General features: G+C 42.6%; 1 protein-coding gene across 1 annotated transcript; it reads left to right on the forward strand.

Moving 5' to 3' along the window:
- The first annotated feature begins 4981 nt into the window (after positions 1-4981).
- Positions 4982-11768, forward strand: LOC137345273 (probable G-protein coupled receptor 139). Its single transcript, XM_068008749.1, has 2 exons — positions 4982-5045; positions 10867-11768. Exons 1-2 carry the CDS (start codon positions 4982-4984, stop codon positions 11766-11768), a joined length of 966 nt encoding a protein of 321 aa, XP_067864850.1.
- The last annotated feature ends 1576 nt before the right edge of the window (positions 11769-13344 follow it).

Here is a 13344-nt window from a genome sequence, read left to right on the forward strand (position 1 = left end):
AGGCTACAGTTCTACTTTCCTGCACGCTCCTCATATCCCTTGATTCCCTGCAAGACCAAAAGGTATATCTATCCCAGCCATAAATGTATTCAATGATGGAGCATCCACAACCCTCTGGGGTAGAAAATGCTAAAGACTCACAACCCTCTGAGTGTAGTAATTTCTCCTCCTCAGTCCTGGATGACTGGCCCCTATCCTGAGACTGTGACCAAACATTCTAGATTCCTGGACTAGTGGAAACAATCTCTCAGTTTCTATCCTATCAAGTTCTTTCAGAATTGTGTATGTCTCAATTAGACCGCCTCTCATTCTTCTAAACTTTGGAGAATATGGGCCCAATTTGCTTAGCCTTTTTACCCGAGGACAACCCCCTTAGCCCAAGGACCAATTTAATAAATCTTGACTGCACCGCCGCCTCTGGTGCAAGAATATCCTTTCTTAAATGTGGAGGCCAAAACTGCACACAGTATTCTAGGTGTGGCCTCATCAAAGCCCTGTGCAACTTTAGTAACACGTCTTTATTCCTGTACTTCAATCCCCTTACAATAAGGACCAGCATGCCATTTGTCTTCCTAATAGCCTGCTGAACATACCTGTTAACTTTGTGCGTTCCTTGTATGAGTATGTCTGCACATAAACACTTACCAGTTTTACACCTTTTAAAAATATTCTATTTTTCTATTTTTATGACCAAAATGACCAACCTCACACTTCCATACATTACACTTCGTTTTCTATCCTATTGCCCACTCATTTAACCTACCTATATCTCTTTGCAGCCTCTCTATGTCCTCCCAACAATTTACCTTTCCAACAAACTCTGCATTATCAGCAAACTTCGAGACATTGTTCTCTGTCTCTTCAACCAAGTCATGAATATAGAGTGTCAATAGCTGAAGCCCCAGCATTGATCCTTGCGGGACCTCACCATTCACTGCCTGCCAGCTTTAAAATGCCTCATTTATGCCCACTTTCTGCTTCCTGTCTGTTAAACAATTCTCCATCCACGCTAATGTATTACTCCCAACACCATGAGCCCTTATCTTGAGTATTAATCTTTTATGTGGCACCATATCGAATGTCTTTTGGAAATCCAGGTAAACTCCATCTCCTGGTTCTCCTTGAGCCAGCCTATTAGCAACATTCTCAAAAGAATGGTAAAACCATGTTGACTTATTCTGATCATACTACGATTTCCAAGTGCTGTATCTCTTAAAAAAAAAGTGCATTGTTTAGACTTCGCTGATGTTAGGCTAACTGGCCTGTAGTTCCCTTTTTTCTCTCGATCTCCTTTCTTGAAAAGTGGTGTATCATTTGAAAACTTCCCATCAGACGGGACCATTCCTGAATCTAAGGAACTCTGGATAATCATAGCCAGTGCTTCCACTTTCACTGCAACTATCTCTTTTGGAACCCGAGGATGTAGGCCATCTAGTCCCTGGGGCTTGTCAGCTTTTAGTCAATCAGGTTTCTCCAATACTTCTTCTCGTCTGATATCAATATTAATATCAATGGCTGGATTACTCTCATTTTTCTTTTCCTTTTTTATCAACTTTTTGGTGGCCCTTTGTTGGTTTCTAAAACACTCCCAATCCTCAGACTTGCTAGTACTTTTTGCAACATTGTAAGTCTCTTCTTTTAGTCTAATACTCTCCTTAATTTTCTGAGTGAGCCACAGATGGGTCTTTCTTGACGAGTTTTTGTTTTTGAATGGAATGTGCTTTTGTTGAACCCTTTGCATTGTTTCTTTAAATGTTTTGCACTGTTCATTTACCGCCATACCTCCCAGTCTATTTACCCAATTAACCTTAGCCTGGACCACCATCTGGTGTGAGCACAGCTCACTCCACTCCATAACTGGCACTTTAACAACAAGCTGCTGGAAACGAGCAATTCCTGGAGTCCCTCTGTCGACTCTGGGCCAGCTGGAGAATGATGCTGGGGCTTCCCCTCCTCGAGGCTATGGTGGGATGTGGGAAAGGTACACATCCATGTTCTGTCAGGAGTACAAGAAGGCACCGAGCAAGATGTGGGAGGCTGAGGTCAGGTACCTGGAGAGGGAGATGCTCGACTTGGAGTCCCGTGTCACTCAAGCCATCGTGGAACTGGGCTTGTGGCAGGTGCAGAAAGAGAAGAAGCGCTGAGGGACCTGTAGCTGGTTGGGTCCCGAGGCGCTAGTCATAAAACAACTGGTGGACAAGATGCTGCGGTACCAGTTATTCACTTTGCCCCCCCCCCCCCCCACCCCTGCATTTGTCACTAAGATCCAGATGAAGCTCATTGATTTATTCTGGGGCAAGAGGAAACACTGGGCCTCGGCTGTGGTTCTGAGTTTCCTGATTGAGGAGGGCCGTCAGTGGTTGGCATGCATCCTTACCCAGGCTGCCGCTCGCCACATTAGGACCCTTCAGTGATACCTGTTCATCAAGTGTCCTCGCAGATGGTGTGCGCTGGCGAATTACTTTTTTCTGCCAATTCTACTGCCTTCAAGGTGACATGCAGCTCCAAGTGGTAACTGTTAGCCGTGCATCTCTGCAGAAATTGCTTTCCTTTTACTGGGATCGATTCAGAGTCTGTAACATGGTCGCCTCCAGTCAGGGCCTTCCCACAGTGGCAGAGGTGAGGGCTCTGGTGCCCGGCTTTGGGGATTGCCTGACAGGTGGAGGAGTAGGTGAAACTTCTGGACAGGCCTTACTGCGGATGTCGATGGGCCTTGGGAGTGTGGAGCATTATGACTGAGCTTAACTCCATTCAGGCAGGACTGCTCATCGCACCCAGGCCCGAAACCCTCCTTGGGAGCTGGTCCCATGCACCCTGACCACCTATCAGAATTTCAATTTTGCCATTCCACACAACACAGAAGTGTTTCCTGTATGGGTTGGTCCTCAACACCCTCCACTTCCTCGCCCTCGTCTGCCACCCGTACACACTGTGGCAGTCCGTATTGCCATACAGCAGGAAGGTGAACCCAGGTGCAGATCTCTGTCTCTGTGCAGGGGTCCTCTCCCTTTACTTCGGGGACCTGGGGTGGACGGTGCTGCATAGGGGAGGCTCGTGCTATGGACTTTTAAGTAGGTTCACTCCCAGGGCTGCCTGCAAGTTCTGTGGCCTGGACGACTCCACGTCCCATCTTAATGTGGAGTGTTCAAGGTTGCAGATCCTCTTTGAATATTTAAAGAGGCTGCTCCTCCAATTTTGTCTGCTCTTCAGACCCACGCTACTCATCTTTGGGGACATGGTGTGGAGGAAATGATCTGGAAAGAGTATCACCGAATCATTGTTTTCCTGGACAAGCTGGCCGTTCATAGGTCCAGGCAGCGGGCTGTGGTGGTGGGAGTTGTGTGGGGATGGATGTCCGTCCACCCTGAGTGCCTGCCGTTCTTCTGATACTATGTTCATGCCCAGATGTCTGGAGTAGGAGAATGCAGTGTTCGACAATTCGTTTCATGCCTTCCGAGATCCACCCCAGGGACTGGAGTGCATCATAGATACAGACAAAGCTGTAAAATGTGATAAGATAAGAGTGGTTTAAAGTGGGAAAAGACTTGTTAACACAAAGCTTGTTATGAATCAAATGTATTGAGATAAATGTAAGGACAAGTTTATTAATTTTTCAGATAAACTATTAGTCACAGACTCAGGCAGTAATTAACATTCTCACACAGAGGATGCCACCCAAATCAGAAACTGGACGGCAGAGCATATGACTCTTTCTCCCGCAGCTTTTGGTCTTCAAGTTTTCCTTGTCAGTCTCTCTCTCGTCTCTTGTTGTTGTTCGAAAGCTTTCTGCCCTACAGTTTCAAAGACAAGAATTCTTTTATCCTGACAGCTTTCCAGTTAACTCTCCCCTCTCCCAATCAGTGATTGAGCTTGAATTAAAGGATGCCTTTCTTAAGCAATCAAGGATCATACCATCATGATTGCTAACCTTTCGAATTTTCACAAGTAGTATCCCTTTGCATTGATTACTTAATCTAATGCTTTGACATTTCCAGGTTCCTTATATCATTACGAGACAAATCCACACAGAAGCTGTTTTCACTGTCTGCTCGCAAGGTCTCACCCTTCTACTGTAAGTAAGCATTTTAAAATTGACATGATCTACCAGACTCCTCCTACCTTGGCATATTTTCTATACTATGCCATATTTCCTGCGTTTTTCCACTTTAACCATACGACAAAGAGTACAGCATATGTTAGTTTATGAAAGTTAGCTCTTATTTTGAAATAGCTGGATTTTAATAAGTAGTACTCTGGTTAGTAACCTAGAAATCTTACAAAGCTATTTTAATTTCTGGTTTGTTTTATTGATCTATTTTAATTAAAGGCATTTGTTGAAAATGCCAATTAACTGGGCCTGCGGAATAAATGCCCCATCGACAAAATAAAAGGGATCTGTGGTATAAAGGAAATAAAAGGTTTGAAAGAGATTGAAATAAAAGCAAAATACTGCGGATGCTGGAAATCTGAAATAAGAACAAGAAATGTTGGAAATGCTCAGCAGGTCTGGCAGCATCTGTGCATAGATGTTGCCAGGCCTGCTGAGCATTTCCAGCATTTCTTGTTGATACAGATTGAAGTTGCTTCTACACTCTCCCTTCAGCATTCCCAGAGCAGGTAGAGCACGGAGCTTGATACTGAGTAAATCTCCATCGACAGTGTCCCGATCAAACACTCCCAGGACAGGTACAGCACGGAGTTAGAGGCAGAGTAAATCTCCATCTACAATGTCCCCATCAACACTCCTAGGACAGGTACACAGAAATAAATATATTCGATCACAACAGGGACTTAACTTGATGTTGTAATCCGTTAGTTCAAATTCAAAAATAGAAAAAGAAATGAACGTGTTGCAACATCCTTATCCCCATGGAGATACCACAGGATATATCTTACAGTCTCTTAGAATGCATCGCCTCAGAGTTTAATACAGAGAGATTGCCAGCAGAACGAAGGGGCAGATCAATTCACATAGAAAATAATGGGAACATTTTACAATATCGAGAAAATATATTATATGATTCTTGTCATCATTGGTGTTCCTGGTAAGTGACTGTAACCATTGACGTTCTGTAAACCTGTGTGTGAGCAGTCTCTGTTTTTACATCTGTGACTGATAATTTTGCATCCTGATCTAGTGGTCACCGTTACCCAGACACCCGATCAGTGATACAATTTCTTTAAGTGAAACAACCTGAATATTGTCTGCAGTTTTATTCCAATGCCTCAGCTTCAATTAAACCTCTGTTTGTAACTTATATGTTCACTGAATTATCAGCTCATTGCATTTACAGAATATGTTGAATACTGTTGAATTAGACCTCAGCGCGCAACTCTCTGAATGAAGATATTCGTGGGAGTGCAAAATCAAATTGTGTGTGGGTCACTAACCGGAGTGGGACACTTGACCCCAGTGACCATTGTTACGGCCAGGTGGTGAGTGGTGTGGGTGGTCCCCACTGTTCAACTCCCAACCGATCACAGCAAGTGGTTTTGTTACTCGAGTTTTAACCCCTTTCCATTTTGTTTTTCGAATAAACAGAGATTAACAGGTTTTCCTGGAGGTTTCAAACAGATGATTAACTATTGACTGAGCAATATTTATTCCTGAAATTGTCACAACCACACCAACACACGCAATCAGTCACACACGCCACACACAAGAATAGATAAATGAAGAGCAAACGGATAAGTGGTTTGAATTGAAGTAGGTTTTGGCGTTCACAGTAAACCTGTTAAATCTTCTTGGAGGCTGAATTTTTCTTTTATGTTTGCAAGCCTGGATTGTTTGTAGATTTCTCTGTTGGTTGAGATTTCAGTCTGGAGACGGTAATCGCATTCAATTCTCTGCTGCACAAACTGAAATGTGGAATTCACAGCAGGGCACCTCTTTGGCTTATGTTGGATTTTTCCCAGCTCTCAGCTGGACAAGCTTTCTGAATGTTTGTTCAGATCCCTCCCTCTGTCTCTCCAGAGAGTAGTTTAAAGATCAAAAATCTCTCACATCTTGCCTTTGTTGGGCGATGCAGATCTGCCTGCCTGTGGTGACCGGCGGTGGCCCAGGATGTGGCTACTTCACATCTTCTTTGTTTTAGATGGAACCATTGAATTCAAAAATGTCTCTTCACGGGTTCAGGATGGATGTACTGGACACCTTTTAGCTTGTAATGTATAGTATTTGTCCTTAGCAAAGAGTAAGACAGTTTTAATATACGGGGCCCAGTCGGCTTACCTTTGGTGACCATTTTACAACACATCGTCCACTTTTAAATGAAAAGTCCATTTTTTTAACTCTTTAGTTTGAGTTCGTGTATTTTCAGTCACTGCATTTCATGTGAGTGTAACACCATGTTTTACGGGGAATATCTCACTGTAGAATTATACTGAGGGTGAGTCGCTATTCTCTCCCCTACACTGAGCTGTGGCTGAGTTTTATGATTGTAATCGATTGCAAATGGTAAGATTTAACTTGTTGCTTGAAAATGTTTGTCTGTTGGTCTATAAAGAGAAATATATTGATAATGATCTTTTTTTCTGTTGGACTTCTCCAACAGACACAGATATTTACCATTTGCTGACAGGTCAACAGCAGGACAGCACTGTTAGAGTATTCAAATCCTTGGTATGGTGACAATGTTTACTCTTTACTTTTAAAACTTTATTTTCTTTTAGTGCTGATTAATTCCCTTCCCAAAACATGGTCCAGGGAATCTGTGGGTCATGAGTGCTTAGTTTTATTATCTTGCTATTAAACGGAATGAATACCAAATGGGCTGTGTTTATGCAATTTTCCACTTCTGTAACTGAGTAAGTTTTGGCCAAGCGGTTCATATCTATAATTCTGAGTCTCACTACAGGTAACCTGTACCAATCGCTGCACTGGGCTCACTGAGGTGTGTCGCTGTGAGGAAGATGCATATAGTTTTTTTTTATAATACAGAGATCAGAATGGGGGCAGCAAATAATAACACCAGTAAAGTGTTCATGATTAAATAAATAGTGCACGCCTCTCAGTTGTCACAACATCCTGGGTAAAATAATTGCATCTTCTCAAATGCATCAATGTCTTTTTTGTGATATGGAGACCATTACTGTACACAAATGCTAAGTGTTGTGCAAGCAAGCTCCTATATTAGTCTAATATCAGCTCTTTGTTTTTGCAATTCCATTCCTCTTGAAATGGACTCCAGTGATTTGTTTGTATGGTCTTGTTAACCTGTGTTGATACCTGAAATGATTTGTAAATATATGGTCCTGGAACCCTTTGTCCCTCTACTACATCTTTAGCTACACTGAAAATAGTTTGACATGTAAATGTCCATTCTGTTATTTTATTAATTACTATAATTGATGTATTCATTGAATCACTCCTGCCCTCCATCCAAGCACAGGCATTCTTCTTTCCTCCCCCTATACTCCACTTTTCTTTGGGTCTATCATTGCTTTAAAGCTGTTAATCTCTAGTATCTTCCAGTTCTGGAGGAAGATAAACAGCCTGAACTGTTAAGTGTGTTTCTCTCGATACAGAAGCTGCATGCCTGCTGAGTGGTTTCAACATTCATCTATTTTTATCAGATTTCCAAAAGTCTTAGTATTTGCTTTTGCTCCAGTACTTAGGTCGGGAGGGGCAGCAGGGGTTCCAGAGGCAGGGGACGGAATTTGATGTTTCTGCCCGCATGCTGTAAGGCTGAAACTCCACAGCCTGCCTCTTCTCTCCTTGACAGGTTCTGTTACAACCTCAGTGAGACTGTTAACGTTAAAAGTCGAGCCATGAACTCCGCAGAACAATTTAAAGAATTGCACGATGAGATTTGACGTTGTATGACTTATTATATAGGCAACTAAACTAAAAATCACTATTAACTAAATAGTACTTTGTAAGTAGCTAATAGTCCAAATTACAGAGAAAGATATTTTCTTCACTTATTAAAACCTCAAGCCATACTTAGACATTACACAGTCTCACTTGAGGGCAAATCTTTGCAGCTGAAAGCACCAAACTCCTCCCAGATGCGATGTGTTGGCTCCCCCAGACTTTCTCAAACTCAACATCCTCTTTTTCTCACTTCTTCTGAGGACTTTCGACCTGGGCTTCCGTGAATAAGCCGACCTCTAGTGATCCCGTTGGTCTTATTCTTCTCCACAATCCCCAACTTCCAAATTAAGTTCACGTCTTTGCAGCCTTTTGCTGTATGAGACTTCCGAGAGCAGCATTTCCCTCTCCCCCTCTCTCTCTCTCTCTCTGCCGCCTGAGGCTGCCACCACTGGTTGTTGTTTTCCTCACAGCCAGTGGATTTTTCAAAATCTTTAGAATTTATCCAGAATCATAGTGACAAAGGACTTTTTTTTTCAATATACAGAGCCGACAAGTCTGGACAAAGCAAAATGACCCAGGCCTCCCTTTGTTTCCAGTTGCTGGCAATTGCAACTTGTATATGCATTTTCAGAACCACTGGCTCCTTGTTTAGGATCTGAGAATCTGGGAAAGCAAAACCTATTGTCTGTGAGGTGTTAACACCTTGCATTTCCTGTTTCTCAAAAGGTCTTTGATCTGGGTTCTTTGTTGTCCTGGTAAACATGATTCCTATCTCGTACTTCAGCAGAGTTGGTGTTAGGTCACATTGTTTCCTCTGACGCCATCTTACACTAAATTAAAAATCACAGTTTTAAAAACATTCTACAAACTCCAACATTCATAGCGCGTCTCCACTAAAAATTGAAAAGTCGTCACCGTAGCCATGATTTTCTACAACATTGTCAACACATAATATTGTAAACATTTCCATTATTAACATTTTACACTTTATACAGGTGACAACAATGTTTATATCTCTGTTATACTTTCTTCTTTCACAAGTTCCATTTGCATTCTGGCTAACACAATCTCAGAGCTACCAAAATCACTCCTTGCTCAAGGTTAAAATACTGAGCCAACACTTCAACAATTCCTGCATGTTTAGCTTTTTAAACTGACCCCCCACTTGCTCTGCTACAGCCATTAACACATCCACTGTTAACTGTGTTCAATCATTGAGAGTCAATGTTTTTCTCTCCGCAGATGCTTGAGTATTAGAAGTAGGCATGATGACTTTTTCTTATGAGTACAGGAAAAGTAATTCTAAAATCTTGCTTGTTTAAATTCTAGTAATTTTCAATGAACCAATTTTAGAGCCTCTGAATTCACATCCCGGGCCCGAGCCCCCAATCTGTTACAACCTCAGTGACACCGTTAACGTTAAGCCACGACGTAAGAACTCCCCGGAAGAATTTAAAGAGCTACATGATGAGATTTCACGTTTTAAAACTTTTAGGTTAGACTCTAAACTAAAAATTACCATTGACAAAATAGTACTTTGTAAGTAACAAAAACTTAAAATTACAGACAAAGGTAGTTTCTTCACTTATTAAAAGACTTCAAGACCTCACACCACATGTATATATTACACAATCCTCCTTAAAACGAAACCTTCGCAACTAAAAGTCCCAAACTCCACCCAGTTGCGAAGTCTTTGATCTCCTCGACCTTCTTAAAGTCAATGTTCTCTTTGCTGACTTGGTTGGAGCACTTTTGGCCTGGGATTCCGTGAATAAGCCAATCTCTGGTGATCCTGTTGGTCTTTTCCTTCTTCGCAATGCGCAATGTCCAATTCAGGTTCAAGTCTTTGCAGTTTATCGCTGTATCAGACTTCCCAGAGCAGGAGTTCCCTCTCTCTATCTCTGCCGCCTAAGGCTGCCTCCACTCGACGTTGTCTTCCTCACAGCCTGCAGATTACTCAAAGTCTGTAGAATTTATGCTCAATCAAAGGGCCAATCGTAATTTACTTTTTTTTCAATATGCAGAGCCCACAGATCTGGACACAACAGAATGACCCGTGTGTTCCTTTGTTTCCATGTGTTCGCAATTGCAATTAATATTTACATTTTCAAAGCCACTGGCTTCTTGTTTACGATCTGAAAATGTGGCAGGATGAAACCCATTGTTCATCGGGTGTCATAACATTCTCTGCTTTTCAAAGGGTCATTGATCTGGGTTCTTTGTTGCCCTGGTAGCCAAGATCCCTGTCTTCTCATTAAGCAGAGGTGCGGTCAGGTCGCACATTTCCTCTGACTCCATCTTACACTAAATTAAAAATCAAGGTTTTTAAAACATAATCATTCTGCAAACTCGTGTGTACATAATAGGTTCCCCATCCTGAAGTCAGCCTGACTGACAGGCCTGGAGTCCAGTCAGATGAGGAGGACTCCAGAGCAGGTTGCAGGAGCAGGCAATTCGTATCCCCTACCCCGATGGAACCCGATCCAGAGTGTTCAATGGCGGGGAAAGTGCCGATCCCAGGATGGGGTGGGTCCAATGCCAGGAGGCAGGTCCCATTTCCGGCCAGAGGAGTCTTTGCATGGGGGTGTCTGATAGTCTGATGGAAGATGAACTTGGGGGGTGGGTGGGTGTGGTAGGGGAAAGAAATCCTGCACATGCTGAATTACAAACAGTGATGTAAAGACTCTTACCTTCTCCCTGAAGCTGTCCTCAACTTCTTTCAACTGCTGCTTTTGAAAGAGCTGGCAAACCCTGTGGACCACAGTTAAAGCTAGAAAACACATTAAAACAGAGACTTCCAGCCCCATTACAATATTTAAATTGCCAACCGGTCTCTGTTCGTCCCCTGTTCCGACTCCGCTAAACCTGGAAGTGGGCATGGTGGAGGTTGGGTTGGGGGGTCACGCTTGAGACTTTTTGAAATTTTGCCCTCTGATCCACCTGCAACCCACCTGTTGTTAGTGTTAAATTTCTGCCCTTACTGTCTGGGTCACACACCAAGAATGTTTGATCAGTAATTTCCAGTCTCTTTTACCTTCTTTCTCTTACAGTTAATTTAGTGGCGATTGTGATCCTGTCCCGGGGAAAGTGTGGACTCTCCACCTGCACCACTCGCTACCTGGTGGCCATGGCAATGGCAGATCTACTGGTCATTATCACTGATGTCATGCTGTGGAGAAACTTTTATTATTATATCCCAAGAACTTTCCTGCGCATCACCCCTGTGTGTAGTGTTATCGCTGTCCTGATGTGTGCAGCCTCAGATTGTTCTGTCTGGTTCACCGTCGCTTTCTCCTTTGATAGATTTGTGGCCATTTGTTGCCAGAAGCTGAAAATAAATTATTGCACCAAGAAAACTGCAGCTCTTGTTCTAGCAACAACCTGCATTCTGCTCTGTTTAAAAAACATCCCCTTCTACTTTATATTCGAGCCTGCATGGATAATCGACAACATACCATGGCTCTGTTATGATAAACCAAGTTATTATACTGAGCCTGGATGGGTGGGATTTGACTGGTTTAATACGATTTTAACCCCGTTGCTCCCATTCGTTTTTATTCTATTGCTCAACACTCTGACAGTCAAACACATTTTCGTGGCCAGTAGAGTCCGTAAGGGACTGAGGGGTCAAAGCAAGGGAGAGAATCGCAGTGACCCAGAGATGGAGAGCAGAAGGAAGTCTGCGATTTTACTCTTCTCCATATCTGGCAGCTTCATACTTCTGTGGTTGGTGTATGTTATAGATTTCTTATATTACAGCATAACAGGAACAAATCCCTATTATCACACAGATTCATTTAATATATTTCGACGAGTTGGTGTGATGCTGTTGAATTTAAGTTGCTGCACAAACACATTTATTTATGGGGTGACTCAGTCCAAGTTCAGAGAGCAAGTCAAGAGGACGGTGAAATATCCGGTAACATCAATTATTCAATTAATGAATAAATAAAATAACTAAGAGCAACCCAGAGGTGCGTGTCCCAGTGTTTCCAGTCCATTAATTATTTTTCCGCAGACTTGCATAAACTGAATGACAGCAGGAATCACTGGGGATGTGAAAATACCCACCGTGGCTGAACTGGGATGGGTGCACCCACTGTCTTTAGGACAAGGCACTATTTTCCATTGACAAAGGAATAGACTCATGACACAAATCAGTGGATAAGCAGCAAGAGGAAACTGCTGGAGGACCAGAGCGAACTTAAGAGCTAACCCTAACCCTAAAATAAACTGTAACCAAATCACCCTCATGATAATGCTAGCACTAACCCAAAATGCAATCTTCACCTTGAAACGAACTTTAAGCATTAACCTACCGTTAACCCCAACATGAACCTGACTGTGACACTCAACTCAATGCTAACCCAAACTGCAAACCTAACCCTAGCTCAACTCAACAGTAACTCAAACACTATGCCTAAACCGAGCACGAACCATAACTGCAGCCCTAACCCAAAACGTAGTCGTAAGCCCAATCCTAAACCAAGCCAAAAGCCTGGGGATAATCATAATCCTAATCATAACACTCGCCCTAACCCTAACTGTTGTCCTAAAGTTAACACTAACCCTCACCCTAACCATAACTGCAGTCTGAACCATAACCCTAATCTTAATGCTAGCCCTATCCCTAACTGAAATCCTAACCCTAACCCTAACTGCAAACCTAACCCTAAACCTAACCCAAATCTGAGCACTAAACCTAACCCTAAATCTAAAAGCCGAAACCTAGAAGGCCCTAACTGCCCCAAAAAGCCTGAACCTAAAAAGCCCTGACTGCCATCACCATCCTAAAGTCATCTAATTCCATGATCTTTTACCTGTCTCAGCTACTATAAGGACTGTCCCCAACCTTCTTTAAACCATTCATCTTAAATGCTAGGTTCTGTATCATGTTTCTGACCTGACTGCTCTTTCAGCTAGGTATATTCCCTAGGAAGCTATACTAAAAATTTAGATAACACTGGTTCAACCTCAGCTGGAGTATTGTGTCCAATTCTGGGCATCACATTTTAGGAAGGATGTGAAGACCCCAGAAAGGGAGCAGAGGAGATTTACTAGAATGATACCAGGATGAGTGGCTTCAGTTAACGTGGAGAGACTGGAGAAGCTGGAATTGTTCTTCCGACAGCAGAGAAGGTTAGGGGGAGATTTAATAGATGTGTTCAAAATTAAAAAATAGTTTCTCCATATTTAATCAGTTTCCAATGACAGTAAGTTCGATAACCAAGGATACAAACTGAAAGTGATTGGCAAAAGAACCAGAAGGGGAGATGAAGATTTTTTTTTAATGCCGCAATTTGTTGTGATCTGGAAAGTGCTGCCTCAAAAGGCAATGGAAGCAGATTCAATGTAAACTTTCAAAAGAGAATTTCAACAGTGATTGTCAAATAAAGTTGAAGGGTCAGTACTGAGGGAGTGCTGCATTGTCATCGGATCAATACTGAGGGAGTGCTACATTGTCATTATGTCAGTACTGAGGGCGCGCTGCATTGTCGGACGGTCAGTACTGAGGGAGTGCTACATTG

The sequence above is a fragment of the Heterodontus francisci genome, chromosome 28, assembly GCF_036365525.1.
Source record: "Heterodontus francisci isolate sHetFra1 chromosome 28, sHetFra1.hap1, whole genome shotgun sequence".
Taxonomy (NCBI): domain Eukaryota; kingdom Metazoa; phylum Chordata; class Chondrichthyes; order Heterodontiformes; family Heterodontidae; genus Heterodontus; species Heterodontus francisci.